This window comes from Acanthamoeba castellanii (genome assembly GCF_000313135.1).
Source record: "Acanthamoeba castellanii str. Neff unplaced genomic scaffold scf7180000084664, whole genome shotgun sequence".
Classification (NCBI taxonomy): Eukaryota; Discosea; order Longamoebia; family Acanthamoebidae; genus Acanthamoeba; species Acanthamoeba castellanii.
This window is the reverse complement of record NW_004457466.1, coordinates 55,888-83,369: the sequence shown is the minus strand read 5'-3', so window position 1 is coordinate 83,369 and position 27,482 is coordinate 55,888. Positions and strand designations below refer to the sequence as shown.

The 27,482-nt window shown below is 58.9% G+C and overlaps 12 protein-coding genes across 12 annotated transcripts; 6 read left to right on the top strand and 6 right to left on the bottom strand.

The window, feature by feature from the left end:
• Positions 1 to 5: 5 nt before the first annotated feature.
• Positions 6 to 2,995, top strand: ACA1_368220 (uncharacterized protein; the record flags this gene model as incomplete). Its single annotated transcript, XM_004340093.1, has 8 exons — positions 6 to 179; positions 268 to 423; positions 609 to 1,082; positions 1,174 to 1,389; positions 1,474 to 1,675; positions 1,773 to 1,903; positions 2,031 to 2,412; positions 2,547 to 2,995. The coding sequence occupies 8 exons, from the start codon at positions 6 to 8 to the stop codon at positions 2,993 to 2,995; spliced, it is 2,184 nt and encodes a 727-aa protein (XP_004340141.1).
• A 272-nt stretch (positions 2,996 to 3,267) lies between these two features.
• ACA1_368210 (DNA repair protein XRCC3, putative) lies at positions 3,268 to 4,564 on the bottom strand (the record flags this gene model as incomplete). The annotated part of the gene is made up of 2 exons (XM_004340092.1): positions 3,268 to 3,431; positions 3,517 to 4,564. The coding sequence occupies 2 exons, from the start codon at positions 4,562 to 4,564 to the stop codon at positions 3,268 to 3,270; spliced, it is 1,212 nt and encodes a 403-aa protein (XP_004340140.1).
• Positions 4,565 to 4,685: 121 nt separating this feature from the next.
• Positions 4,686 to 8,193, top strand: ACA1_368200 (uncharacterized protein; the record flags this gene model as incomplete). The annotated part of the gene is made up of 17 exons (XM_004340091.1): positions 4,686 to 4,746; positions 4,836 to 5,012; positions 5,089 to 5,156; positions 5,293 to 5,381; positions 5,450 to 5,555; positions 5,685 to 5,810; positions 5,887 to 5,954; positions 6,097 to 6,221; positions 6,343 to 6,485; positions 6,560 to 6,641; positions 6,739 to 6,945; positions 7,029 to 7,101; positions 7,171 to 7,258; positions 7,338 to 7,496; positions 7,604 to 7,759; positions 7,826 to 7,969; positions 8,050 to 8,193. The coding sequence occupies 17 exons, from the start codon at positions 4,686 to 4,688 to the stop codon at positions 8,191 to 8,193; spliced, it is 2,016 nt and encodes a 671-aa protein (XP_004340139.1).
• Positions 8,194 to 8,350: 157 nt separating this feature from the next.
• ACA1_368190 (uncharacterized protein) lies at positions 8,351 to 9,227 on the bottom strand (the record flags this gene model as incomplete). Its single annotated transcript, XM_004340090.1, has 5 exons — positions 8,351 to 8,399; positions 8,483 to 8,605; positions 8,673 to 8,752; positions 8,833 to 9,024; positions 9,123 to 9,227. 5 exons carry the CDS (start codon positions 9,225 to 9,227, stop codon positions 8,351 to 8,353), a joined length of 549 nt encoding a protein of 182 aa, XP_004340138.1.
• A 154-nt stretch (positions 9,228 to 9,381) lies between these two features.
• ACA1_368180 (bacterial transferase hexapeptide repeat-containing protein) lies at positions 9,382 to 11,414 on the top strand (the record flags this gene model as incomplete). The annotated part of the gene is made up of 9 exons (XM_004340089.1): positions 9,382 to 9,580; positions 9,650 to 9,821; positions 9,856 to 10,185; positions 10,264 to 10,427; positions 10,521 to 10,681; positions 10,743 to 10,835; positions 10,907 to 11,055; positions 11,126 to 11,229; positions 11,362 to 11,414. 9 exons carry the CDS (start codon positions 9,382 to 9,384, stop codon positions 11,412 to 11,414), a joined length of 1,425 nt encoding a protein of 474 aa, XP_004340137.1.
• Positions 11,415 to 11,613: 199 nt separating this feature from the next.
• On the bottom strand, positions 11,614 to 12,277 carry ACA1_368170 (actin related protein 2/3 complex, subunit 5like, putative; the record flags this gene model as incomplete). The annotated part of the gene is made up of 3 exons (XM_004340088.1): positions 11,614 to 11,832; positions 11,950 to 12,022; positions 12,186 to 12,277. 3 exons carry the CDS (start codon positions 12,275 to 12,277, stop codon positions 11,614 to 11,616), a joined length of 384 nt encoding a protein of 127 aa, XP_004340136.1.
• A 229-nt stretch (positions 12,278 to 12,506) lies between these two features.
• Positions 12,507 to 14,125, bottom strand: ACA1_368160 (uncharacterized protein; the record flags this gene model as incomplete). Its single annotated transcript, XM_004340087.1, has 3 exons — positions 12,507 to 12,760; positions 12,872 to 13,874; positions 14,099 to 14,125. The coding sequence occupies 3 exons, from the start codon at positions 14,123 to 14,125 to the stop codon at positions 12,507 to 12,509; spliced, it is 1,284 nt and encodes a 427-aa protein (XP_004340135.1).
• Positions 14,126 to 14,504: 379 nt separating this feature from the next.
• Positions 14,505 to 15,789, top strand: ACA1_368150 (synaptobrevin protein; the record flags this gene model as incomplete). The annotated part of the gene is made up of 3 exons (XM_004340086.1): positions 14,505 to 14,583; positions 14,803 to 15,488; positions 15,679 to 15,789. 3 exons carry the CDS (start codon positions 14,505 to 14,507, stop codon positions 15,787 to 15,789), a joined length of 876 nt encoding a protein of 291 aa, XP_004340134.1.
• Positions 15,790 to 16,498: 709 nt separating this feature from the next.
• Positions 16,499 to 19,056, top strand: ACA1_368140 (glutamine amidotransferase; the record flags this gene model as incomplete). Its single annotated transcript, XM_004340085.1, has 8 exons — positions 16,499 to 16,535; positions 16,614 to 16,719; positions 16,797 to 16,889; positions 16,966 to 16,997; positions 17,103 to 17,251; positions 17,327 to 17,580; positions 17,677 to 17,800; positions 17,896 to 19,056. 8 exons carry the CDS (start codon positions 16,499 to 16,501, stop codon positions 19,054 to 19,056), a joined length of 1,956 nt encoding a protein of 651 aa, XP_004340133.1.
• A 1,218-nt stretch (positions 19,057 to 20,274) lies between these two features.
• ACA1_368130 (uncharacterized protein) lies at positions 20,275 to 21,492 on the top strand (the record flags this gene model as incomplete). The annotated part of the gene is made up of 1 exon (XM_004340084.1): positions 20,275 to 21,492. One exon carries the CDS (start codon positions 20,275 to 20,277, stop codon positions 21,490 to 21,492), a length of 1,218 nt encoding a protein of 405 aa, XP_004340132.1.
• A 625-nt stretch (positions 21,493 to 22,117) lies between these two features.
• Positions 22,118 to 24,214, bottom strand: ACA1_368120 (Fbox domain containing protein; the record flags this gene model as incomplete). Its single annotated transcript, XM_004340083.1, has 6 exons — positions 22,118 to 22,198; positions 22,278 to 22,413; positions 22,509 to 22,738; positions 22,831 to 22,928; positions 22,997 to 23,756; positions 23,852 to 24,214. 6 exons carry the CDS (start codon positions 24,212 to 24,214, stop codon positions 22,118 to 22,120), a joined length of 1,668 nt encoding a protein of 555 aa, XP_004340131.1.
• A 478-nt stretch (positions 24,215 to 24,692) lies between these two features.
• Positions 24,693 to 27,334, bottom strand: ACA1_368110 (Fbox domain containing protein; the record flags this gene model as incomplete). The annotated part of the gene is made up of 9 exons (XM_004340082.1): positions 24,693 to 24,896; positions 25,061 to 25,440; positions 25,523 to 25,628; positions 25,702 to 25,820; positions 25,889 to 26,023; positions 26,134 to 26,202; positions 26,284 to 26,389; positions 26,454 to 27,032; positions 27,116 to 27,334. The coding sequence occupies 9 exons, from the start codon at positions 27,332 to 27,334 to the stop codon at positions 24,693 to 24,695; spliced, it is 1,917 nt and encodes a 638-aa protein (XP_004340130.1).
• Positions 27,335 to 27,482: the final 148 nt, after the last annotated feature.

Genomic DNA, 27,482 nt, shown 5'->3' with positions numbered 1-27,482 from the left:
GAGGAATGAAGATCTCGATCTCGTGCGACTGGGGTGGCACTATCGCCCTCTACGAACTGAAGCGGGACGTGGGATTGACGGAACACATCGACATCATTTGTAAAGAGCTGAAGGCGCCCGACCCCTCTGCCAATTATGCCCTCTTCAACGAGACCAACAACACCTATATTAAACCTGAGGTACCATAGCCATGGATTCATCCCAGATGAAGCTTCTCTAGCCGTATGGACAATTTAATAATCATTTATATCTTTCCTGGTCGCCCAGAATGTGACCAATGTCAACTTCAAGCTGCCTGACGGCACCCCTCTCCGTCTGCGACTGAAGCCGGACCTCGTCGCCGCCGATTCCATCGAAAAGCTGACGAGCTCTGACCCAGAGGCCAAGCGCAAGGCCCTCACACAGATGAAGAGCCGCCTCCAGGTTCCGCCCCCCTCTTCTTTCCGGTCATACTCTTTATTATTGCTATATTTGGTTGGTAATTATTATGACGATGATGCCCTTCTCTCCCTATAAAACGACGTGGGATCCCTGACGCTCTTTTCGACTGGGCCGGCGTGGCGTGGTGGCGGCGGTGTGGTGGCGGTGGCGGTGGTGCGCAATGGCAGGACAAGGACTTTGCTGTGGCGTTTCTGGAGCGAAACGGCATCTCGGTGTTGATCGCCTACGTGCAGGAGGTGTCGGGCAACATACTGGGCTTCGCGCTGACGACGCTCGAGGCGCTGATGCACCACCACGTCGGGTGGGAGAAGCTCGACGAGACCTTCCTCCAGAACATCATCCCGTTCATCTCTTCGTCGAACTTGACCGCGTCGCGTCGGGCAATCGAGATCGTGTCGCATCTGGTGAAGAGCCCCCAGCACGGCTTCGACGCCATCGACAGGGCCATCCGGGCCAACGCCACCAAGGAGACCAAGAAGCCCTACTTTGTGCTGGTGCGGCTGCTGGCCAGTACGGATCTCAACGTCAAGCTGGCCGCGCTCACCCTCGTCGGCGAGCTCATCAACTCCACACCGTCGGACCAGCACAAGAAGCAGTTCCTTCACCTCCTCGACGATCTGGGCATCAACAAGCTGCTCAAGGTTTGGCCGCCTCTTCCACCACTTCTCCCACCACCGCTCATTGCTCATTTTTCCACCGCCCCACGCTACGCATTTACACGTACGACTGTAGGAGCAAGTCACGACGATCCAGAACCAGAACTTCAAGGAGCAGCTCTACCTCTACCAGCGCGCCCGACTCTGGGAGCTGCAGCAGCTGAGCGACATTGCCCACGACAAGGAGAATGAGGAACACGAAAAGATGCTCCTGAAGCTGTGGAGCCTCGTCTTCCCCGACACGGTCCTCGAGAGCCGAGTGTCCAAGCAATGGAAGACGATGGGCTTCCAGGTACGCATCACCGCACACGCACGCACACGCATCACCGCACACGCACACGCACGACACACGTGCTAATTTTGACTGGTCTGGCAGGGAACTGATCCGGCGACAGATCTTCGAGGCATGGGCCTGCTGGGCCTGAGCAACCTGTTGTACATGGCCGAGTTCCACAGCGATAAGCTGCGCAAGATCATCGCCGTCCAGTCCGAGCGAAAAGACCACGACTACCCGGTCGCCGTCGCCGGCATCAATCTCACAAAGATGCTCTATGAGCTCCTTCACATCGGAACGGAAGGTACTCGCGTCCCCCCTTTCACAATGCCGCTGCGTCAATGCACTGAGCGCTGACGAACTTTTTTCTTTCTCTCTTTCTTTCGCACGCCATCACCCAGATCCCACGAAACCCATCTTCAACATCTTCTTCGACCACGCGCACGCGTTCGAGGAGATGTACTGCATCGCATTCCAGGTGCTCGACCACACGTGGGCCGACATGAACGCGTCGTACATGGACTGGAGCAACGTGCGTGCCTCCCATCTCTATTCGCCCTTCTCTCTTCTCTTTTCGTTCCTTTGCTGTTGGCCTCTCATCCCCGAGATGCTGCTGCTGCTTGGCTGACCCTATGGATGTATTCAATTTCCATCTGTAGGTGATTGCGGCTGTGAGGAAACAGATCAGCGACGTGCTGGCGCAGAACCCGGCGACGATCGAGATGTTCCACCGGGTGGCGTCGTGGAAGCAGACGGGACTGCACGAGGAGGAGGACACCGCGGTCGAGGCCGGCGACCAGCCCGACCCGCTCAACAAGATCCGCACCAAGGTGAGGAAGAACATGACGGATCTGGTCAAGAACCAGAAGCTGGGCTACCTGCGCGAGGGCTGCTCCTTCAAGGCCTACGGCCAGAAGCAGAAGGGCAACAAGAACGCGCAGCAGTACGTCTTCCTGCGATTGCATGACAGCATGCAGCACCTCGGCTGGGCCAACACCAGCAGCCCCACCGAGAAGCCCACCGGCGAGCTGCCCAATATCGGTATGCGCCCCCGTGTGCGTGTGCGTGTGCGTGTGCGTGCGTGTGCGTGTGCGTGTGCGAGAGAGAGAGAGAGAGAGAGAGAGAGACGCGCAGTCTTCACGTGCTGACAATTTGATTGTGGGGCGGTGTCACAGTGAAACAGGCCGACTTCAAGGGCGTGGTGGCGGGCGTCGAGTGCCCCGTGTTCCAGAAGAGGAAGCTGAAGCCCGAAGATGAGGAGGCTGTGCCGTTGACCTTTGCGCTGTCGGTGGCCAGCGGCGAATCGCTCACGTTCGTGTGCCAGACGCCGATGGACTTCGTGAACTGGACCGACGGCCTGCGCGGGTGGATCGGCGCCAAGATGGAGTGTCCCGAGACGCTGGACGACATCAAGGTGCTCGTGGAGACCGAGATCGAGGTGAAGATGCTAGACCTCGAAGGCATCACCATCCCCTCCATCGCGCCCGTCGTACCGCCGCCGCCCTCCAACTACGACTTCTTCTACAAGGACAAGGAGGAGATGACCAACCAGGCCGTCACCGAGACCAGGCGGAAGGGCATCGCCCTGGGCAGGAGCCGACTCGGCGACGGACCCAGCGAGTAAACAACCGAACAACCGCCGAGCACGACACACCGCACACGCACCCTGCCGGAACGGACGAAGACGCCGGGTGTGTCTTGTGTCTCTCTTTGTTACCCTCAGTCTCCTCCCTCTCCTTTTGTTAGCGTTTTGTTGAGAGGGCTGTACTTCTACAACAACCTCCCCAAACATTGAACTGAAATCATGACCCATTACACGACACAAGAGTCACGAGTGAGGAGTGAAGTTGAGAAAAAGTTGTGCTGTACAGTGTTGGGGAGGGGGCGGAAGGTATGTCACTCGACCCCGCGCACGCCGTCGCCTTCGATGATAAAGGAGCACGAGTTGTTGGGGATGTACGGGGAGAAGACGACCTTCATGTCCCTGATGCCCACCGTCACCTCATTGCTCACTCGTCGCTTCTTTGGCTTTCGCTCCTGGCCTTCTTCGCCTTCGCCATCTTTCGACCAAGGAGACGGCACGAGATGAACTGTTGTGAGCAAGCGAGGCCATCAAGTGAATGAATGGCTTAGACAAGAGGGTACCATCATCGGACGCGTTGGAGACTGTGGAGGAGGAGACGGCGCCGCGGTAGGTGGAGCGTGTCTTGGACAGGAGCAGGCGCGAGTTGATGCAGTTGGACCAGGCCAGACCCAGGGCGGGCACCACGCGCTTCTTGTGGGCGGCAAAGTCGGACAGTACCAGCCGCGAGTCATCGACGTAGTCCGAGACCTGGTTGATGACCACCACGACCACCTGCAGCTGGTCGGCGATCTGCTTGAGCTGGTTGGCCTGCGAGAAGAGCACCCGCGACCGCTCGACCATCTGGCTCGTGCCGCTGCCGTACTCGTAGCGCAGGAGCGCGGCGATAGAGTCGACGATCACCAGCCGCACGTTGCGCTGCTGCACCAGTGGCGGCACCTGCTTGAGCATGGAGTGGAACAGCTGGTCGATCGACCCGACGTGCTTGATGTAGATGTTGTCGCGCAGGTCGAACCCCTTGCGCCGCGGCGGGAACACGTGGGCGTGCTTGTGTCGGAAGGCCTCGTGCAGCTGGTCGAGCCTTCGCTGCGGGAAGTTGCCCTCCGTCCCGATGTAGATCGCTCCGCCGCCCAGCCCGCCCTCCTCCGGCGGCAGCTGCACCTGGAGGGCCAGCTGCAGGCAGAGCTGCGTCTTGCCGCTGCCCGCCTCGCCCGCGATTTCGGTGATGTGGCGCGGCAGCAGGCCGCCGCCGAGGCACTGGTCGAGCAGGGGGCAGCCCAGCTTGAGCTTGTGGGTGAAGCTCGGGTCGCTGGCGAGGGCGAGGGCCGGCAGTGGGGCCGGGCAGAGATGGATTGAGACCTCGTGCAGCAGATTGCGCGCCTCGACGGCGGCCCCGGGCAGTACGCGCTTGAGCTCGGCCTTGGGCACCTTGAGGAGGTCCTCGGCTGTACGGACACGGAGGGACTTCTCGAGGAGGGCCAATCGCTGGGCCAGCGGCGAGGCGGGTCCGATGATTTCCGACAAAGGCGTGTGGGATGGCAGGATTGGCGTACCAACGTCTTCAATCTGCTCTTGGTTTTCTATTTTCACCTCTTCGTGTGGCGCCTCCATCGTCTTCTCCTGCGATTGAATCGAAGGGGCTTTTGATGTTATTGGCCTCAAATTATTCCAGTAAATGCACGCCAAAAGAAAAAGAGAAAAAAAAGGAAACAAATTGATTCTACGATTGAAGATGAGCCGTGCAGAGGCCGCTCCGCTTCTCGAGGCCGCCCTGAGGTTCCTCAAGAAATTGGGTACCGCCACAAAGGAGTGACGGATGTCGTTCATAGTGTGTATTATTTCATTATACTTAATTGTTTAAATTGTTTTAAATCGTGCACAGCGACGGCTGGGCCGGGGAAGCGCAGCGCGCGTGGCAAGAACAAGTCCGCCGATGCCCAGTCCGGGAAGGAGCAGGTGGAGACTCACGTCCAAAACTTGTGCACCTTCGCCTGGGAGTGGGGCCTCACCAAGAGCCAGCTGCGCATTGTGGTGGAGCTCTTCACCAAGCACCAACTTCGTACGAAGCTTAGTGCCGACACCAATGGTTTCCGTTCTTCGATGCCACTTACTGATGACTGCTGCGGCCTTTCCAGATGACGCCCTCGTGAAGCGGTTGCTCGAGGCACTCATCCCGCAGGAGAAGGTGGACGAGGAGTGCTTTGTGCTCGTTCTGGGTGCGCAATCCTTCGTCGTGTGAAGGCGCTCGTGGTCTGCTTGCGTTGGCATCTTACACGCCTGCCGTGTGCGTGTGCGTGTGCGTGTTAGGCGCTTTCTCTGCGTTCTCGCCCGCAACACAGTGGCTGGCTCTCGAATGGATGGTCGTCACTTACGATCTCCTAGCATCGACCGCCAAGGTTCGCGAGCCCAACACTCCTTATCCGCTGGAGTACGGGCCACAGTTCGCCAAACAGCATTGGTTGTCTCACCGCATGCAACCACACATCAGGTGCACAGCCTGTATGGAGTGATCTTTCACTGGATCGAATACGAAACGCTGCGACCGCTGCTGTGCAACCTGCTCTATCGAATGACCCGGCCACAGGATGTGCTCACCTGGCGCGTGCACAAGCTATATCCTCTTTCACACCCTTCTCGATCTATCTGCGTGCTACGCTCTTCTATCTACACGCCTTTCGCAGCTGTTGTGTGATGACGTGTGGTACCTCCTTAACTTATGTGAACATGTGAGCTGAGGAACAAAGTCGGACCCGAGCCGGCCGTCGATGTACTCTTGGCCCTCTACAAAGAGTACAAGCCCTCGGCCGTCACAGTGGCACTGCCGTCTCGCTCCAAGCCCCTTCACACCCTCCTCAAGGTACGCGGGCACAGCGGCAGCACCAGCGAGCGAACGAATGTGATGGTGTGCTTACCATCTTCTCGGTTCTGTTCAGCCAAAGCGAACGGGCCGCGACTTGTATCTGCGGATCATCGAATTGCAGGGCGACCCCTTCACCACCCCGTTCGACGAGAGCACCTCCGAGTCGGCCAAATGGGGTGCGCATCCCACGCACATAAACCTTGGGTTCACTGCGCTCCACTGCAACTGGACCACCTAACCCCCCACTGGCTCTCGCTGCACGCCGGACAGACTGGCGCGAAAGCTTCGAGCAGCAGCGCAACAAGCCCAAGACCACCAAGAACGGTGCGGTCAAACCGTCCATCTCGCACTTCGCCAAGGGTCTGGAGGAGCTCGAGATACCCGCGCAGGCCGCCACGCTCTTCCGCAGTCCCTTCTTCCATCACTATGTGGCCCTCTATCCCCACCGTATGCTTTGACCCCTCTTCGGCGCTGACACGGCTGCTGGACTGAGGACTGACGGTGCGACGCATGGGCCACCACTTGACAGGAAGCCTGGTGGGGCGGCTGACAAATTGGCTGGGCTTCATTCTCGAGGAGGAGGTCTTTTGGAAGGACTCCACCACCGCCCAGCACGAAGCCCGCCTGCGATTCCTCCTATCAAAACTTATCGACTTCGGCCGGGCCAACAACGTACGTCCACCCTCTTTGACCACACAGAGCCTCGCTTCATCTTCTTCCTTACCTCCGGTTATGGGCTTCTTCAGGGCCTCGTCCCTACACTGGAGCGCTTTTTCTACAGCTACATCGAGCGATGGAACGGCACAGACCACAGCCAGGAGGTTCTCGGTACATTAGTGCCCCCTACTTTTTAGTCACTTGCGCTTCAGATCCTCCGCGAGACTCATGACGGGCAACCTCTTGTGGCTTGGGGGGGGGGACACAGGACTCATATCGCTGGCCAATGGCTGTGCCTTTGCCGACCTGCAGGAAAACCTGCTCAACCCGCTCACCGCGCTCTTCTTCACCTCCACCACTCTGGGCAAGGCTCGTCTCCTCGACTGCTTCACGGCCATCATCAAGCGGTGGACCACCTACGATTGGCCCAACTGGACCAACCCCGACAACCCGCCGCCACTCCGCCGAGCCACAGGTACAGTAACAGTACCCGCGCCGCCGTCTCCACCAACGCTCTCGTGCGCTCGCTGTTCTCACGCCGCTCCTACCACTCGTCAGAGGAGAAAAGGGGACGACACATCGACGTGGCCCAGGTGGCCCTACACTACCGACCCTTGTATATGCTGATTCGGTAGGTCTCCATCCGCTCACGGTGCATGGCCAGCGACTGATGACTCCATGCCCCACTCCACCTGTGTAGGTACGTGGACCGGATGTGCGTGCTGGGCTTGCTCGCCGAACGAGACCATGCCGTGGTGCAGCACGCGGCCCTTTGCTTTGTCGAGACGGTACGCTGGCACTGATTCTTACCCTTGGGAGGAACGTGGTGTGTTGGTCGTACTCACTCTACGCCCCCGATATGTCCAGATATCGCGGCTACACATTGGGTTCCAGGTGCCGATGGTCATTCCCCCATCGGAGGGGCTGGTCTACCGCCTTCTCTTTGCGCACACCGCGATGCCGGTGTCGCGCCTTTGCGGCGCGCTCGTGTCCTACAAATCCGATTTTGAGGAGCTCAAGCGAAAGGTACGGACACGATGCCTACCCACCACTCTTTCCCTCGACAGAAACTCATTCGAGGACGAACACGCGCATGCCTGCAGGCGATTGTCGCGGAAGATCTCGCGGCACAGAGCGCGCAGCTCAATTCCTATATCTGGGACTTTGCGGTGGCCCTGTGGCGGCAGAGGCTGTTCACGCCTACCCAGGACCCCACCACGGGCAAGCCTGGCTTCAAGGAGACCCTCGGCCTATCGGAGTGTGCACCACCCCTCTCCCAGTGGAGCTGCGTGGCGACTACTGACACCCACACTGGCACATTGGGGGGGGGGCGATACACCAGTGCAATGGTCCAGCAACTGAGCAGCCAGCATGCACCGGCGTGCTTGTCGTTCACGCACGCCATCGTGTTCTCCAACTTCGCCCTCGAGTACATGCGCGCCGTCGAGCAGCAGTCCGAAGGACCCTCGCGCATTCCACTGCATCCCGACATGATCAAGGTCCGGACCCTGCTAACAGCACGGCCTCTCCCCCCAAACATTTATCTAACCGGCGGTGATGATGATGTGGTCACATGCAGGAGGTGCACAAGTTCCACTACGTCGAGTTCTTGAAGGAGCGAGGGCTCGACGGTCTTTACGAGTTTCTGTGCACTTTCGTGGCGTCCCTTCGGCAACGCGTGCAGCTACAGCAACAACAGCAACGTGATGCCACTAGGGGATAGGACCGGATGCAAACAACATAAGAAGAGAGCTTGGTACATTCAACGGAACAGTTGTCTAGGCCACGACTTTCCTCCGCAATGAAGTTCATGAGAAACAGGTGAGTCACGAACAGAAGCGCACGGAAGTGGACGGTGACCCCCTCGCTTTGACGCCCGCTCAGTTGCCGTGTGCGGCCAGCACTTGGAGCTCGCCCTTGGTCAGCTCCCTGCGCGATCAAGGTGTGCGCGTGGTGGAAAAGGTGAGAGATGGCGGTCACCGCTGATGGTGCATGCGACGTATGGCGCGTACGAATAGAGCTTGAAGTAGTAGCACTGGTTGAGCTGGATGAAGAAGCACTCGGGCGCGCCGGGCAGGTCAGCGCAGACCGAAGGCTTGGCCGCCATCGTGGCGTAGGGAATCGCCACCACGTACCTGTCCGCTCTGATGAGTCAGCGAACGGGCGCTCCGTCTTTGAGGTGGTGCACTACGCAAGGCGTACCAGTCGTTGAAGTAGTTGGTGTAGCAGGGGTCCTTCATGCTCTGGTACAGAATCTGCACCACGTTGCCCGAGCTGCGGCCCTGCAATAGGGCCACAAAAGGTGTTGAGAAAGAGAGGCCTGGCGCGAAAGGCAGAGGTGCATGGGTTGGTTGGTACGTACTTGGTAGACCTTCTCGACGAAGGCGTAGTAGGTGATCTGGTCCCCCTGGGTGTGGTTGTTGTTGACGTGGATCTTCATGATGAGGGTGCGGTTGTTGCTGTAGGGGTAGAAGCTCGACACGAGAGCGGGGCAGCTCTTGCACTGCGACGGCACGCACTCCTGCCTGTTGGGGCAGTTGCCACAATTGCCGCACTGTGCCAAGGTACCAAGGTGGGGTGGGGTTAGCACTACGCATCCCCCCCCCCAAAGACCAGTTTCAAGCGAAGGATGAGCACAGGAGCGGGAGGTACCGGCGCAGCAAAGCCGGCGGGGGCAAAGTCACCATGGACGGAGGCGACGAGACAAGCCAAAAAGGCGAGTGCCAGAAGGCACACAAAAGAGGCAAAGCGGTTCATCCTCGGCGTGGTCGCTTGCCCGGTGAAGTTTGCTCTGCCCTTTCTTCCAACGGCGATTAATTGGGTTCGTAAGGTGGCGCGCTCTTTTTTATTCCATTTTTCTGTTTGTTTTTTTTTTTGGATTAATCAACATTAGAATCAAAAATCGATCAGAATGCAGGTGCTGGAGAAGGACCCGTCTGCTAGCTGGTCGAGCGTGGGGGCAGTGGAGTTTCAGGTGGTGCTTCTTGCAGGAGGACCCGGAAGCAGGATGTCGCCCCTATCTACTGAAATCCCCAAGCCACTGCTCCCCATTGCCAACCGCCCCATGATTTCCTATCAATTGGAGTTCCTGGAGAGGGCTGGCTTCTCAGGTGCGTGTTCCCGGCAGCTGCTCAATCCGCCCTGTTCTCAATTCTGTTTGATTCTACCATGTGGTGCAGAGGTGATTATTGTCGCGCAAGAAGAGGCCTCGAGCGAATTGCGATCCTACGTGCACGAGATCTATAAGGGCAAGGTCAGGGTAGACTGGCACTTCCTCGCCGACACCATGGGCACTGCCGAAGCCCTCCTCCAGATCAAGGACAAGATTAAGGTGCTCCCCTCTTATGCCGCGTACTCCGGGCGGTGTTCTTCTTGCTGCGGACAGGCTAGCTACCTGGGCCCAGTCGGTCCCATCGCTCACGCTGGCTCTCCGTGCACAGACCAACTTCATCGTCATGAGCAGCGACTTGGTGGTGGACGAGAAGTTCCTGCACGGAATGGCCGACTTGCATCGGCTGCAGGACGCCATGGTGACGCTCCTCATCAGCCGTCCGAAGCCGGTCGAGGGCGCAACCGGCCCCGTCGTGGACACCAAGAACGAGTACGGCCTCATGGACTACGTGGGCCTGAAGGAGGACGGCGAGAGGCTGCTCTACTTCAAGGCTGCCGCCGACATTGAGAACAAGATGCGCATCTCCAAGAAGCTGCTGAGGAAGTACGTTCAACTCCCTTTGCGAGCACACGTGGCCTTGCCGGATAACTCATCGTTGAATCATGTCCCACTCCTGAGCAGGAACTACAGCCTGACGATCCACACCAACCTCGTCGATGCCCACTTCTACATCTTCTCCAAAGCTGCCCTGGCGATGTTGGAGGCGAGGAAGGAGAAGATCGTCAGCATCAAGGGCGAGCTCATCCCCTACCTCGTCCGATGCCAGTTCCGGAAAGCTTTCACTCGTACGAGCGTCTCTCTCTCTCTCTCTCTCTCTCGCTATGGGCTTTCCAAGTAGTGCGTCGCCCTGACCACATCTTCGGCAACAACGACAACAGGAGAAGATGCCCCCATCAAGCGTCCGTTCAGCAAGGCCTACAGCATGACTTCTGCTCGCGTTGACACCACCGATAAGATCCGTTGCTTCGCGTACACGATGGAGGGCGGCTACTGCTCGCGAGCCAACACCATCAAGTCCTACGTTCAGATGAACCTCGATGTACCGACTGGTCCACCCATTTTAGTGTGATCGTTTGCGCCGCCTGACGTTCATCGCACAGATCGCCAGCCGAGGCGCTTGCTACTCGCCATTGGAACCCGTGACCAAGAATTCGTACATCCACCCCGCTGCAGTCATTAGTCCCAAGACACAGGTACCTGCGCTTTTGCCCTGCGCGCCTCTGCCAAACGAACCGCTTACATAGGATGATCTGGCGTTCGTAAGGTGGGCGCTGAGTGCGTGGTGGGCGAGGGGACCCGCGTCGGTGAGCGCGCGTCGATCAAGAAGTCGGTCATTGGCAAGCACTGCGTGATCCACGACGGAGTGAAGATCATCAACTCGGTCATCATGAACCACGTCACCATCTCTGCTGGGTACGCGCCTCTGCCCCTGACCCCAAGGCTTTTCTTTTCTTTGACAACTGCGATGTGGTTGCTGCTGCAGATGCGTTATCAACGGCTCTGTGGTCTGCAACAACGTGTACATGAAGGAGAAGTGCAACATCAAGGACAGCCAAATTGGCGTATCCTACAACGTGCCAGAGAAGAGTGCGTTACCGGCTTCTCTTGCTCTTCGTTCTTCATCCCTTGTTAGTTGGTCTACCTTGTGTCGTTTATTGCTGCTCCCTCATTTGCTGGTGCTTACTGCTTCACGCCGCTGGCGGCACGCACACCACACAGCCGACATCAAGAACGAATCCCTGTGCCGCGAAACGGAAGGAATGGGCATCTAGATCTAGAAATGCATGCGCTTGCTTCATCGTGTTGTGCGTGACCTTTTTCCACATCTTTTGCGTTTTTTTTTAACAACAAAAAATGAAACACATCTGTTATTTATTACGTGCTCTTCCTTCTACTTGTGATGGGCGTGATGGATTGAACAAGTGGTGTGGGGGAGATTTTTATAAAACAGAAGAGGAGTGGGGGGTTCCTTTACAAGGCCTTCCTCTCAGCCAGGGCGCGGACGATGCAGCCGAGGCCACCCTTCTTGGTGACAGCCTCGTGCCATTTCAGGAGCGAGGTCGAGTTCTCACCGTCCTCAAGACCGCGGTAGATGTACTTCATGAGGGTGTCCAGATCGGTGGGGGAGAGAGCATCGATGTTCTTCTGCATGTCAGCATCCTTGACCGAAGTGAGAACGTTCACCACAGCCTGCGTGCTGGCATCCTACAATCCGCGCCAATTACAAATGTCAGAACAACATTGAGAGGATTGGAATCGATTAAAACAACAAAGAGTGTTCAATTCTGTCATTAAAAGCGAGCTTACCCTGATCTGCTGGTTCTTGCACCCAAGAGGAGGGTCCTGGAGGGCGGCACTGAGAGCGCGACCAGGGTTACCCCTTAAAAATAGGAAAAGAAAGGATTAATTCACTGGTGGGCTCAGCGGTACCCCCGCATTGGTGCCAGGCGCGGCGACCAAGAGCGATCGCACTGAACAGAGCGCAAACAAAGGCAAGAAGCTGGCGTGGCGGCGGTGGTGGCACTGGGGGTGAGGGGCCTTACGTGTTGAGCGCGTTGTTCACCTCCCTCTGCCTGGCATCCAGCGACTGCTGGAACTCGGCGTCACTGCGTTCGGGCTTCTCAGGGGTTTCCATGATAAAATCGAGAGAGGAGGTGTTGAGGACTTGATGTGGAAGCCTTGATTGAAGGAGGGGTGACTCGCCGTGGGCGACCTGCTGTCTAAATTCTGCCGACGGCGCAACGCCCCCGGCCACGCATTGGTCGTGCAAGGAATTGCCCAATTTGCCCCCTAATTGGCACATTCAATACATTCCAATTATTTTCCTTTTCCTTTTCTTTTTGATTACGGCACGTTCACCAAACTCAGCCGGCCTTCTTCCAGGGCCAGAAGGAGGGGAGGATGCCGATGGACCCGCCTCGCAGAAGCTCCTTGTCCTTGCGCCGCATCTCGGCGATCATCTCCCGGATCTCTTCTTCGTTGAGGCCGTACTGCACGAGCAGCGCCTGCCGGGCCATCGAGGGGATGGCCCGCGCCATGTGTGTTCGGTCGGGATCGCGCAATCGCTCGAACGAGTACAAGTTGTGCACCTCCTCCTGCTTCCAGTCCCACCCGATGCCTAATGGGTAAAGAGAGAAGACGAAGAAAGAGAGAAGCGTTAAACTTGATCGCATGCGAAACGAAAACGAAAGCGAACAAAAGAGCGAAGAAGGCGACAGGAGGAGCCTACCGAGGAAGGGTCCCTGGTCGGGGTCGAGCATGCACCCGCCGATGGCGACCTCTCGCGGGTAGTGCCGCACCACCACCTTGTCGAACTTGACGCCCTCGTCCTGAAGGGCCTTGCGCTTGTGCTTCTTTGCCTTCTTCCTCTTGGGCGGCACCACGTCGCCGTCGAGACACCCTTGGGAGCTCTTGTGGCTCGTCGTCGGGAGCTGCTCGGCGGACAGGGAGCGCACGAGTATGCCTCGACGCGGGGTCCGCTCCTTGTTCCAGAACGCTCGCCCCTTCTCCTTGTGCCCGCGCAGCAGCTCCGACGACGCCCTCCGCTGCTGTTCGCAGGCCTCCACCTTGAGATGATCAGTGCGTCGCTCCTCCTTGCGCCTCTCCTCCTTCCGTCGCTTGTCGCTCGGCGGCGACGCGTGCGCGGGCTCCGCGTAGGGCTTGACCTCCGGCGAGGCCGCCGCCTCCTTCTCGTGTCTCTTCTCCTTCCGCCTGTTGGGCTTGTCCGCCGGTTCGCCTCCGGCGGCGTCACCGCTCTGCCTCTTGCTGCTCGTTGCCGTCGCTGCCGTCGTCCTGACCGTTCCGCTGCTGCTGCTGTTGTTTTGTCCGTGCAGCCGACCGGGCCAGGGCGTGGGCGGGTGCAGCGCGTCGTTGGTCCCCGCGTCGTCGTCGTCGTCGTCGTTGTGGCGCGACGGCTTCCCGTCTTCCGCTTTGGTGCCGCCGCTGGAGGTGTCGTGCGGTGCGGGGTCGCTGCCGGTGGTCATGGCCTCGCGTTCGTCCTGCTTCGCTTCTCGGCGCTCGCTGGACTTCTTCTTCTGGCCGCCGCCGCCGTTCTTACGGTGGTCCTTGCTGTCCTTCTTGGCCTTCACCACCTCGCTCTCCCCCACGTTCTCGCTCCTCTTCTTCTTCAAGTGGTGGCTCTCGCCCGAGACTCGCGGGGAGGGAGCAGCGGGGAGGTTGGGCGTGGTGGTGGCGGTGGTGTTGGTGAGGCCGTCTGCTGGGCTCTCCGCTTCCTTCTCGTGGAGGAAAACCAAAGGGAACACGAATGAGATGGGAGATGTTTCACAAAAAAAAAAAAAAAAAAAAAAAACGACAATCACCCCCCGACCGAAATGCAAGCATCTCTCTCCTATGACCCATGCTCTCTCGCGCCAACACTCCGCGAAGGGAAGTGCCAGTTTTGTTCCATCAAACTGTGACGCGATTACTGTTTTTGTCTGGGATGGATGAGGCGTACCTCTGTAGACTCAGTCCGGTCGTTCATGGTCGGTGCAGGGGGTGGGCCATCATTCAGCGTTCTCGTTCGCAGGCTTCTTCAAGGCGCAATCTCGTCGAGCTTGGGGCTGCCTGTCTGGATCCTCTCTCGATCTCTCTATCTCTCCTTTTGTTGCTGTTCGTGTCGGCAGCAAGAAAGGCCTTTGAATACTCCGCCACACGACGCACGGCAGCGGCCGCTTTACGAATAAATCAATAAACAAAAAAACGTAGCTCGCTTTTTCTCCTTCAAACTGGAGCAAGTGCCAGAAGCCGTGCACGCCGTGATGCCGAAGAGGACGACCAGTGGTAGCACAAGGCGCGGAGCAACGGTGCGGGCAACGAACCTGGGGTGGCGGCCGTGGGCGCCCGAAGGAAAAGAAAGGGAAATGACGCTGGGAAAGATCATCATTCTCGTCGACAAGAAAAACAAGAAGCAGCCCCTCTGCACGCAATCTAGAAGCGGCAGTTCGCACAGTTTGCCTGCGGCCTCCATCTTCAGGCCTCCATCTTGACAGCCGTCTGCCCGTTCCCACTAAATCCGCTCTTTTTATTTTTCTCTTCTCAACTTCTATTTTTCCTCATTTTCTACCCTCCATTTTCGACACATGGCGGCGCCCCTGGCTCGCGCCAAATCACCACCCGCAGGCAACCCCGCCCCTCCATTCGCTCCCTCACGCGGCACAGAAGATGGAGACGAGATGGTAGGATTCAACCAAAATGCTCCTCTCCCTCGTCCCGACACCTTCATCGTGTTCTGCCTCATCTCTCTCGAAACCAAGATATTGGCACAAGCCACATCACCCATCATCCCCCCTTCTGAAGTGGAGGAGCGAAAGGATGCGCTGAAGTGCGGCCAATTGACGGAGAAGATGCTGGAGAAGATCAGCGGCCAGCTGAAGAACAATCACATGAAGACGCTCACGACGACCGCCTACTCCTTCCACTACATCATGGAGGACGGCCTCATCTTCATCTGCGCTGCCCATCCCGAATTCGAGCAGAAGATCGCCTTCGGCTTCCTGCGCGACGTGAAGGAGCGGTTCCTGAGGAAGTTCGACGTGGATCGCGTTAAGGCCGCCAAGCCCTACGAGCTCAACGACGAGTTCCAGCACACGCTCGAGAAGAAGATGGTCTACTACTCGACCGAGAGCACGGAGAAGATCGTGGAGGTCATGCGCAAGCTCGACAGGGTCAAGCAGACCATGCGAGAGACCATCGACCGCGCCATCCGACGAGGCGAAGACCTCTCCGAGCTCGCGTGGAAGGCCAAGACCATGGAGGACGCCGGCCAGAGCTTCAAGCTCGTCGCCGCCGAGACCAAGCGAAAGTACTGCTGGCTCAACTTCAAGACCTCTCTCGCCTTTGCCCTCGTACGACTCCCTCCACTTTGTGTGCACACTGCACTTGTCGTCACACGCCTTCGCATCGCCACACCATGCCATGAGAAATGCTTGGATCGCCACGCCACGTCACGCCACACCATCGGATTGCGCACCGCGCGCCACTGAGTGCAGCCGCTGATCGAGCTCGGATGAATGTCTCTCTTCCCCACATGCGCAGGTGGTGGCACTCTGCGTGCTGGCGGTGATCTGGATCATCGGCAGTATAGCGTGTGGCGGGCTGACGTGGACCGCGTGCCGGGGCAGTGGGAGCCCGGAGGCGGCAGCGTAGTGAGAGCGACCCCGAGTCTGAGCCGAGGGAGGAGGGCAACGACGAGGACAACCAGAAAACGAACGAACGACGAATGAACGAAAGGAGGGTCAACACGCGAAAGGGACCCGGGCGAGTGTGGATAGATCTACTGTAGCATACTTCTTATCTATCACCTTCGCAAGGCCAACAAAGCAGAGGCGTGTGGTCCACCGTTGGCACCACTGACCCAAGAACTACTCCGTTGCGAAATGCCACAAATTCCTCGACGTTACGGGGGCTGGGAACTGCGTAACCGTTGGAATTTGCGACATGAAGGTGGCGAGTCTTCGCGGGCTTGGCCGCGCAAGAGAAGAGCCGTGAAGACAAGAGCCCATGAGCGAGGTCGGGACCACACGCAACTTTCGCCCGCAAGGCACCCCTGTTGCCGGTGAGGGCACGGTCGCTGGCAGTTTCGGCCGTTCAGATGTGAATCGAACAGGAATCGTTTGAAAGACTGTGGAAATTCTCTTCTGTCATCAACTGTGGACGAGGTCGGGATGCCCCAAACCCCGACCTTCCTTCTTACACTCATATACCCAGAGGTGAGACAGCCACAAGCAAGCAACCACTCCATCTGATTTTCAACTTTCGACTTCGGTCAGCCACAACAACACCAGATAAGCAAGCGCACACAACCACACTACTCAAGATGTGCAGATGGATGGTTTATATGGGCAAGCCCATCATCATGGCGGACATCGTTACACGTCCGCAGAACTCTATCGGTGCGTTCTCACCCATTCCCTGTCTGCTTCTGCTACCCCAAGGCCCCGTTGGCTCACTCCGGCTCTTCCGCGCTGCAGTGCACCAGAGCAGGCACAGCCCGTACCTGCCCTTCGTGCACGGCCACCATGGCGAGGCCAAGGTCATGAACACTGCCATCAACGGCGATGGCTTCGGAGTCGGCTGGTACGCCCCACCCGCATCTCTGTCCACTGCGCGCGCATGTGCAGGCTGACAGCTATACCCTGCCGCGCAACCCCCAGGTACGATAACTTCGGCCCAGAGCCCTGCGTATTCAAGTCGACCATTCCCTCCTGGAACTGCACCAACCTCCAAGCCATCGCCGCCCACGTGCAGTGCGTTCCCTCCTCCTCCTTGCTATGTATTGAACAACTTTAGCTGACGCGAACATCCGTTGTTCCCGCGCCACAGGACTCACTGTGCCTTTGCCCACGTGCGCGCTGGTACGCGATACTCTTTGCACCCTCTCGCATGCTACCACCATCACACGTAAAAGAAAGGTTCAAAGCTAACGCTAACGCACGCGCATTCTCCTCTCGCTTCAACAGCATCCAACGGCTCCATCTCCGAAGCCAACTGCCACCCGTTCAAGTTTGGCAAGATGCTCTTCATGCAAAACGGCACCATTGCCCACTTCACCAAGATCAGGGTGGAGATCCTGGAGGAGATCAAGTACACCACCGCCTCGATGATCGAGGTACGCTCGTGGCCCTCGGCTTCTCATGTCTCCGGAGGCTGACATGGCGTCGTGCATGTGGCCCTCAAACATCAGGGAATGACGGACAGCGAGCACGCCGGCGCTCTCTACGTCCACTTCCTGCCCGACCACGACCCCAACAAGGACCACTCGGGCCACGTCATGAAGGAGGCCATGCTCAAGATGATCAAGTTCATCCTCGACGTCGTCAAGAAGGAGGAGGAGAAGACCGAGATCGTCGACGGCGTGCGCATGCACACCCCCTCGAACATGAACTTTGCCGTAACAGACGGAACCGTCATGATCGCCACCCGCTACCGGGATTCCCAGTACCCACTCTCCTCCCCCACTCGCTTCTCATCGGCGCACCTTCTGATGGTCTGACCCCCTTTCCTCCCACCCCACCCCACCACCACCACAACTAGGATCTCGCATCCGCCCTCGCTGTACTTCTCCGAGGCGAAGCAGCTCCACCTACACGACAGCGACCCGGAGAACAACTCCCAGGGCGTGGAGATTGATTGGCACTACCCCTCCGAGCAGGAAGAGGTACGCGCGCGAGTTGGTCGTGTGTATGTCGCACACCATCGCTTGGAGCCTTGGGACCTGTCTAACGCGGGCATCGCATCGCATCGCATGCGTAGGCCGAGTCGGTCGTGGTGGCGTCGGAGCCGCTGACCCGACAGCCCAAGAACTGGATGCTGGTGCCTCGCAACCACCTGCTGGTCATCACGGCCCACCAGAGGACCATCATCGAGGCCATCGAGTTCGAGGGCCAGGAGACCGAGGGCGAAATGGTCAAGGAGGCCCCGGCCGACGAGACCGAGGTCAAGAACGAGATCGAGGAGACCCTGGCCAGCGAGTGGGACCTGGCCGGCGCCCATTCCGAGAAGATCACCGGCGAAGAGGAGCTGCGCGAGGAAGTCTTGCGCGACCCGCGTAACATGATGAAGGTGGGCAAGAACCGGGGCAGCGTCGAGGAGCAGAGGAAGGTGAAGCAGGAGCTCAAGGACAAGGCGCCCGACTTCAGCAGCATGCCCGCGTTCGAGGCCGGCCGGCGTCGCCACAGCCTGGCGTCGTGGTACCCCCGAATGGCGGCGGATAACCCCTGCGCCGGCATCACCTCCCTCTCGCCCCTGCCGCCCACCACCGGCCACGCCACGCCGCCTCTGGTCCACCGGGAGCACTCCTCGGTCGGCACGGCCCCGCGCCTGCGCCCCCACAAGCGGGCCGACCGTCTGGAGGTGGTCCACTCGACCTCGGATCCCGACCTCTACTCCTCGCCGGCCACGCCGTCCCACTCGCTGCCGTCTTCGCCCGTGCCGCAGTCGCGCTCTGAGAGCGACGCGTCGTTGTCGCCCATGAGCCTCAAGCTGGTCGAGACCGGCGGCGAGGCCGAGGCCGACAAGGGCCTCAAGGACCACAAGAAGGCGACCAAGTCAGAGATGAAGCAGCAGAAGAAGGACCTCGAGCTCACCGATGAGGGACAGAAGAAGGACGGGATGGGCCTGCAGAGGCGCAATCACGTGGCGCCAGTCGACGACCTCGAAGTCCGCACCGCCGCCTACGCGCCCGAGAAGTCGATCGGCGAGCCGCTGGAGATGCTGAAGAAGAAGGGCAAGGCCAAGCTGGATGAGCTGGGCAAGAGCCTGGGCAGCCGCGGCAGCAGCGACGCGATGGCGGCAACCAAGCAGGCCCTGGCCGCGGCCGGCGACATGCACATCCGGCTCGATATGTCGAAGGGCTTCATGCTCCTGGTCTTAGTCAACATCCTGTGCGCCATGCTGTGGGCCACTAAGTGCTGACGTATGGACCCACGACACATCGCCATTGCGTGCCCTCTCACCACCGCCCACCACCACACCGCGCAAACCAGATTCGAATAAAGGGCCGCGAGCAACTTCACACGCACACCTAAACGGCCTCTTCATCGAGACGAAGGGCCTTGAACGACTGCACGCCTTGGCAGTAAAAGGAGACCAACTCGGGTGCGTGGGCAGCGATCGATAAGGGCACCGCTACCGCCCTACAGGACCCTGGGCGAGTTCAGGACCAACACAGGGAATGGCCCCCACTCCTGGGCGCAGGGATCGTTGTGTTCTGGCGCCGCCACGCGAGATGTCGCCCACGCCCCCGGCTCACTTGGTGCGGAGACCAGCAACCAGCCCACAGCCCTGTAGGCCGCCTGCGCACTTTTGAACGCCGCCCGGTGAGTCGATGCACAGACAAGACGGGCCAATGGGAGCGCGTTCACCGAACAGGAACGCACAGACGAGTAGAGGGCCACCTCCTCTGTCAGCGAACTGTCGCAGACCAACATCACAACAAATGGGGGAGCTCATGGGGCGGGACGGGTCTTGAACAATGGCCGTGTCCGGCACTGGTGGCTCGAGCGATGATGGTCGACAGTGGGGGCGTGACCACGGGTCAAACACGTCTCCTGTCTGGCGTTAGAGTGCGGCGCCTGTGGCACCTGCGGCGATTGGTCGACGGTGTTCGCGTGAAATGATAGTTGGCGCCCCAACACAGGGACACAACGAACACGCGCCACCCCCCTCTCTCTTCTATAAAAGACAATCAGCTCCAGTCCCGTTGTCATCTCTTTCTCATCATTCCCTCGACGCCCTCTTCGGTGGACAGTACCCCAGACTCCTTTAGAAGGCCCCTTCTGTATCATTCTCTCCCTCTATCAAGCTCTTGGGGGCCAAGGTCAAGGCAGAGGCCATCGTCCACCTTGTCTCGAGTATATCACTTGAGGTACACGCCGACCGTAGCTTGTCTGTTATATGTCGTTTCTTATCTCTCCTGCAGCGTTGTGTTCCTGGTCGCCTGGATTCCACTCTTCTTTTTTCACCGCGCACCGTTCCCTGTTTGTCTTCTTCTGGCCTTTGCCCCATTGACCTAACGCCTCTCTCTCCATCTCTTCCTCTCCGCCATCCCAACAGGCTTGCCAACTTCTTCTCTCGTTCTTCGCTCTTCGTTCTTCGTTCTTCGTTCTTGCCCCCCCCCTCCTCTGCAACAAGATGATCAAGAGGGGACGACCGAAGGGAGCCACGGCCTACCCCGAGCACGCCGTCTGCATCAAGTGCCAGGTGTTTCGGCCCAAGAGGCGCGGCTACTGCGATCGGTGCCGGCCAAGAAACCGCGGCGCCGCAGCGAAAACCGCCGCGAATCCCACCATCAACCCCGCCACCACCATCACCACCTCTTCACCGCCTCCTGCCTCTTCCGCCGGCCTCACCAAACTCGTCTCGTCCGAGCACCAGAAGCAGCCGCGCCAGGACCACGACCCGATGGTGATCCAGAACTCGTACCCGCCGGCCGTAGCCGGGCAGTCGGCTGGCGACAACGGACCAGCTGCGTCGACTTCCTCGGCCGAGGCTGGGTCGCGAGGGGTCAAGCGACAGCGCCACAACGCCGCGCCCGGGGGCCAACAGACAGCGGCCCAGATCCGGGGAAAGCGTCGGCGCACGGTCAGCGCTCCCGTGTCTGCCAACAACAACAACATCAGCGGCAGCGCCAACACCAACGGTCGGTTGGCCACCTCGTTGATGATGGTCTCGTCGGCCATGCAGGCCCTCGAGCGTAACCGCAACGTCGACGTCGTGAGCGCCTACGCCGCAGCGGGCGCGACCGCCAAGGACCGCAAGCCCGGCTCGTCGTCATCGTACTATTCGACCCCGGGCTCGGCGGCCCACCAGCTGGCGCTGCTGCTGCCGCGGTCGGACGGGACGGCGGTGGACGTGGTGCCGCTCCAGTTCCTGTCGACGGCCTCGCCCACGGCCACGGCCGCTTCGTCTCCCTCGCCCGCGCTGTCGTCGTCGGGGGCCGCCTCGCCCACCTCGTCACCCTCGGTCACCTCCTCGACCCACTCGCTCATGTCTCTGGCCAACGTCAGCGCCCTCGCCGCGGCCCGCTACCCTTCGCCTTCATCGCACTCCTCCTCCTGGTCTTCGTCGCCGCCCTCATCTCCTCCTCGTCAGCTGCTTCACTCCTCTTCGTCTCCCTACTCGTCTCCTCCGTCTTCGTCATCGTCTTCGCTTTCCTTCGCTCTTCCGCAGCCGAGGGCGAGCGCCAGCCACAGCAGCAGGGCGGGCGATCTGGTGCTGCCCAGCCTGGGCTCCCTCGCGCTCCCGCGTCCAGCCCTGCCGCTCCACTTTTTCCCAGCCCACGCCTCGGCGGGACTGCACCTGGCATCGATGGTGGCGCCAGCGGCTCCGCTCCGCCTGGCGCCCAACTGAACATATCACCGTCGTCGCCGACTTCCTCAGAGAGCGCTGAGATCCCGCTCAACGGCCCGACCTTCACGACACCCAATAATATTGTTATCTACAACTCAACACCACAGCTTATGTACATAGCTTCGTATACTAGTGGATCTGCTAGTCCTATATCATCATATACCATACACATTCCCTTTACACCTCTCGGGGTCTCGGCAAAGGGGAGGCTGCTGCCTGCAACCTGGCATGTTGCGCGGTTAACAATTTCGAGAGGAACCAGCACCTTGCCGGTGGCAAAAGCCGCGGGAGGGACGAACAAGCCGATCGGCGAGATGCGCCAGAAGAAGTGCCGGATGACGCCTTGTGCCACACACCTGAAAATGAAGATGGAGCGCACGTTGTAGAGCCGATTGGCTGCAGGATGAGCCGTGTAGCTGATCGATACGTAGCATCGAATGCCGGCAGCACCAGTCATGTGATTGATCAAGCTCAGATGATTGGGTCCATGTTGATGGTTTATTAACACCACAGTATAACGTGGAGATACTCCAACGAGAGAAGAGAATATTATGTACAGGTGTATGAGTGAGCTATCTACAAATAGGTGTGAGACGAATCAAAGAATGAAGGCTTGGTTGGGCTATCACAACACCCAGTGGTGGCTTGGGTTCAAGGACTCTTCCTTCTCCCAGCGGAACACTGTCTTGCCCTCCCACGACACCAGCTGTACAGTGAAAACACGACGAGCCAGAGTTAGGAAGGAATGCAGGCGAAGCGGTTGTGGGCGCGGTAGTGGAACGTACGTGCACCCAGCAGCCTTGGGACGATTCGCACGTAAGCAGGATACCCGCTTCGCCCCTGACCTCGGCGTTGATGCTGTGGTAGATCTTCCGCGTGCCGTTGGTGGCACCTCCGCACTCCAGCCACCACTCCTCCTGCCTGCGCGCAGAGGGAAGACGAACGGAGGAGGAGTATGAGCAATCGCTGTTGCCTTCACCAAGTGTGGTGCCAGCCAGACGGTGTGATGAGCGTACCCTTGGGCGTTGACGAGGACCACCTGCACGACCGCGTCGATGACATGGGAGTAGTGGTAGAAGACGAAGGAGCCGTCCTGGAGAGGCACTATGCCCCCCTTGGCGCCCACCCGGCCGCTGAACGTCTTGGACAGCTCCCAGGCCTGCTCTCCGGCGAGCGTGTGGCAGCTGCCGCGACCGTCCTTGATCATCACCAGCTTGTCATTGGCATGCACGCACGCCGTCACCTCCTGCACACGTAGCCAACACCAAACACATATTGTTGATCAGCACACGGGCTTCATTCATGTCGAACATGAAACCGACAAAAAGAGAAACGCACCCCCTTGACGACGAAGCTGACGGCGCCGGTCTTGGCGCTGACGATGAGCGACGACGACGGGCACGGAGGGAAGTCCTCGATCGACGTCATCAGGTAATCTGTACGCCATAACAATGAGATCAAAAGGGGTGCGAGGGCAGAGAGCGAGGGCGGATGCGGTCCGTACTGGGCGAGAGAACGATGGGCTTGGAGGGCTCGCAGCGCATGTCGTTGCTGAGCGGGAGGAGATCAGCGCGCCACAACTCGCGGCCGGTGCGAGCGTCGAGTGCGACGAGCGGCCGCTCGCGCACGACTATGCGGCCCTCGTAGACCATGTCATCGCAGCCCACGGCGTAGACGATGTCGCGATCCTCATGCGTGGCAGCCACCAGGTAGTTGCAGAAGAGCTTGTGTCGCCACAGCTCCTGGCCGGTGCACTTGTCGAGTCCCACCAGCGTCGTGTTGATGCTGATCACCACCGTGCTGTGCGTGAGGGCCTTGAGCGGCGGCCGCACGCCACCGCTGACGTCGGCCAGGGTCTTGTTCCACGCCCGACCCAGCTTGTCGTTGGAGTACCACACGGTGGCCTTCTTCTCGCGTCGCTCGGTGGGTCCACTGCAGTGGGAGAGGAAGAACTGGACCTGCAGCACCTCCTCCTCTTCCTGCTGGGCCATCTCCGTGGCGTAGTGGCGCTCGCGCCGGTAGGCACTGATCGAGTCGCGGCTCAGCTCGAGCGGCGCGGCGAAGAGCGACGGGAAGTCGTAGAGCCAGCCCTTGAGCACGACCGGCCGGTTGGTGTTCCACTCCATCCGCTCGTAGGCCTGCGCCCACGACTCGTCGGCCATGCCCTGGGTGGACCCGTAGTGGCGCGGCGACGGCCAGCGGCTCCTCACGAAGCCATGCCACAGGTGGTCGTCTCCACACACTTGGTGCAGCCACCGGTTGGCCTGCTCTCACGCGACCACAAGAACGCGGGAGGCGAGCTCGTTGAGAAATAGAACCGAGTAGCGAGTAGCGGAAGAGGAAAGGGAGAGAACGGTACCAGGCGCAGGGAGAGGAGGTGTCGGGGGCTGAGGTACTGGAGGACATGGAAGAGGATCTCGGTGGGCAGCTCGGTCAGCAGGTTGAAGCGGGGGTGACTGTGGAGGTCCTCCAGCATCATGCAGGAGGACTCCTCTTCCTCCTCGTGGTCTGGGTAGACGTCGTGCATGCTCAGCGACTCTGCTTCATCCTCGCTCTCCTCCATCGGAGAGAGGTAGTGGCCCTCCTCATCTGAAGAGGAGTCGCCCGCCAAGTCATCTTGTGCCTCGACCGGAGCTGAGCGTTTTCGATTCGGCACCGGCGAGTCGTTGTCGTGCACGCTGTGCTTGTGTGGTAGGATGAACGGAACCAGAGCAGCGAGCATTTCTGTCGCGTGGGTTGTCGAGTGCTATTGTTGCTAGCTGCTGCTGTTGTTGTTGAGGTTCTCGAGAGGATTGAAGAAACAAATGTGACAAGGGAGGTGGGGGGCTGTGTGCGGGGAGCAAGCCGGACAAGTTCAAGGAAGCGGGCACGAAAGTGAGAGGTGAACGCGCAGGTGTGGTTCGGAGGGTGCGTCTTGCCCTGGGCTCCATCGCGTCTCGTGGCGCAGCATGGCACCTGTCCGAGCGTCCGGTGCTCAATCGCGGGCGCACCCACACAGAACAAACTCAAAACAACACGAAATCCCGCCCAAACCCGCCCTGTCGGTGACTTTTTTACGCGGACACATTCCTCACGCATTCCTCGGCGCTGGTTCCTGGCTCTGGCACGAAGGACGCGCGTTCGAGAGCCATCTTCGCTTCCTTTGTTTTGCACACCGAAATACCAGCGCCCAGGCAGGGCTTGCACTGCTCTGCGGGGAGCTAGGAGAGGCCGTCGTCATTGGTGTAGTAGATGTCCGGCGCATGGCCGTCGCCGTTGGTGTGGCCGTCGCCGTTATAGTTGTTGCCGTCGGCCTGGACCGTGGCGGCATCGTGATGCTGCTCTTCCTCTTGGTGTTCTCTCTCTGTGTCGTTCTCCCATTCAATCCTCTCCGACGGCCGCTCGTCGCTTTGATCACCGCCTAGCTGTTCGCCTGTCGGTTCATACGTCAGAGGATGGGCGTGAGGGTCTCCGCTCTCGAGAGCGTGATTGGGAGAGTTGTGCACACCGGCCTGTGCCATAAGATATACGTATGCGGTGGATAAATGAAAGTTGTCGGCATAAAGAGGTAGGGAAGCGCGAGCCATACCTCGTAGGGAACCACGATAAGCGGCTCCAGCGTGGGAGCCGGAGCAGGGGCACTGGCCGAGGGAGAGTCAAAAGCGGCGTCGAACACGTAGCAACCTTCGCCGTCGAGCGTGGCCACGGTGAGTCGATCGCGTGGGCGCGGTGCTTTGAAGTCCCACGTGATCAAACCTCGATCCTTGCTTGCGCTCACTGTGTGGATGAAGCAGTCAGTTACCCCAAGATCTTGTGCATGCCACGGAGGCAGGAACGGGTCAAGGATACCGATCTTGAAGTCGTCAAAGTGCAGGTCGTAGACACACGAGCTGTGACCCTTGAGGATGATGGCAGGACTACTCGTGCGCATGTCCCAGATGCGAACTGTCTTGTCAACAGAGCCGCTTACTGTACGGAGAAAGTGCGGAACCCGAACGGGCCGATAGGTGAGTACGAAGCCTTACAGCTCAAACGGAGAGGTGGCGCGAACCAATTTTGTTCTGATCGAACTGGAGGCACATCACGCGATCTGTGTGGCCCTTGTAGGCGGTGATACACTTGGAGGTCTCTAGATCCCACAGCTTGACATGATTGTCCTATCAGGCCACAACATTAATCGATTAGCCACACAACACCACAATCCGAGCGATTCGGCCGGGTGCTTCGTACCCAGGCTCCAGAGACTAGTCGCGATTGATCGAACTTGAGGCAGCGAATGGAGTTGCCGTGGCCCTTTAGCATGGTCACAGGCTCCCCAGTTTCCACATCCCAAACGCGAATTGTTTTATCTAAAAAGAGGAAGGAACCAGGAGTTAGGACTGTGGCGCCAAGACGCCACACGAGGAGATGTTCGTACCGACTGAGCCGGATATGATGTAGCGGTTATCAAACTCGAGGCAGTACACGGTGTAGGCATGACCGACCATGGTGCGCAAAGGCACGCCTTGCTCCAGATCCCACACCTTGATCGTCGAATCTCGAGATCCGCTCACTAAATGTGGAAGAGGCGAGCAAGTGAGTGCAAGTGCAGGGCGAGGCCAAGGCGACGAAGAAGAAGCTTGATACCGATTATTTTATCATCGAACCGCACCGTGCGCACACCGTTGGCATGACCGTCGAGTACGTACTTGACATGCCCCGTTTTGACGTCCCACACGCGGATCGTATTGTCTGCGATGAATGAGCACGGTCAGACTAAAGTACGAGAGTTTCTCGATGCAAGGAATGGACGCGTGGTGGACCAGAGCAAACCTTTAGAACCGCTGACAATCCACTTTTTGTTGAAGTCCAAGCACATCACGGAGTCCGTGTGGCCGCGCATCGTTCGGATCAGCTCACCCGTGTTGACATTGAATACCTGGCGCCGGGAGAAGTCAGTCTCTTCCCTGCAGTGCGTCAGTGATAAATGGATAAGGAAGTACCTCAATAGTATCAGTGGCCGTGACGAAACGCTCATCGTCGAAGTGAAGACAAAAGGCGGCACTCTCCACCTCTGACTGGGGGGCAAGAGTGCGTGCGGCGCAGTTGCCCATCCGCCAGTTCCGGTCGACCAAGAGCCGGCTCTTGAACACGTCCTGCCAGGCAGGCGGTGTCGAGGCGTCCGGCGCCGAGACGTCCACCTTGAGCTTTTTCTTCACGGGCTCAGAAGTGGCTCGGCCGCCATCTTCTTCTGCTGTCTCCTCGAGGACGTCGTCCTCCAGCTCGGCAGCAGCTGACGACGATGACGAGGTGGGGGATAGAGCGGAGAGGGAAGACAGGTTCGTCGATGATGAGGACAAGCCTCCCCTCGAAGATGAGTTCCACATTTCCTTCCAGTGCTTGGCGCAGAGGGCCTTCCAGAGCATATTGTCCCGCGAGAGACTCTGCCATTGACGATTGAGCAGGCTCATGCTGGACAGATCTCGCCACTCGAGGAAGGAGAGGATGTAGAGGCACAACTCCTGCGGCAATACGCTGAAGTAGCCTGCCGACGTCTTCGAGGCCGACATTTGGTGACCATTCTGAAGAAAAAAAATGAATGAAATGATTATCAATACTTCAAAAAAAAAACTGGTGATTCGCTGGTGCAAGCAAATTAACGTACCAGGAATGAGTAGAGAGTGTGCAAGTCTTGCATCCTCGTCTTCACGCGCTTGGAGAGGTCGAAGAATTGCTGAATGAATTCGCTGAGATAGGGAAACATCTCGTGATTTCGCAAGAAGGTGTTGAATTTCTCGACCGAATTCTCGAGCTCCATGAGTTCGGTTCCAACGGTAGAGAACATCTCGCCCTTGATGTGCGATGTGAGCTCGGCGGGGCTCATTGGAGGCGGGAGGAGAGCAGATGCGCCCCCATCGAGATCTTCTCTCTGCCTCTTCCTTCCCCTCTTCTCTGATGCGCCACCATTCGCGCTCTCTCTTTCCTCCACTCCTGGGGGCTGTTCGTCTGTCGCGCGGTCCTCCGTTTCCCAA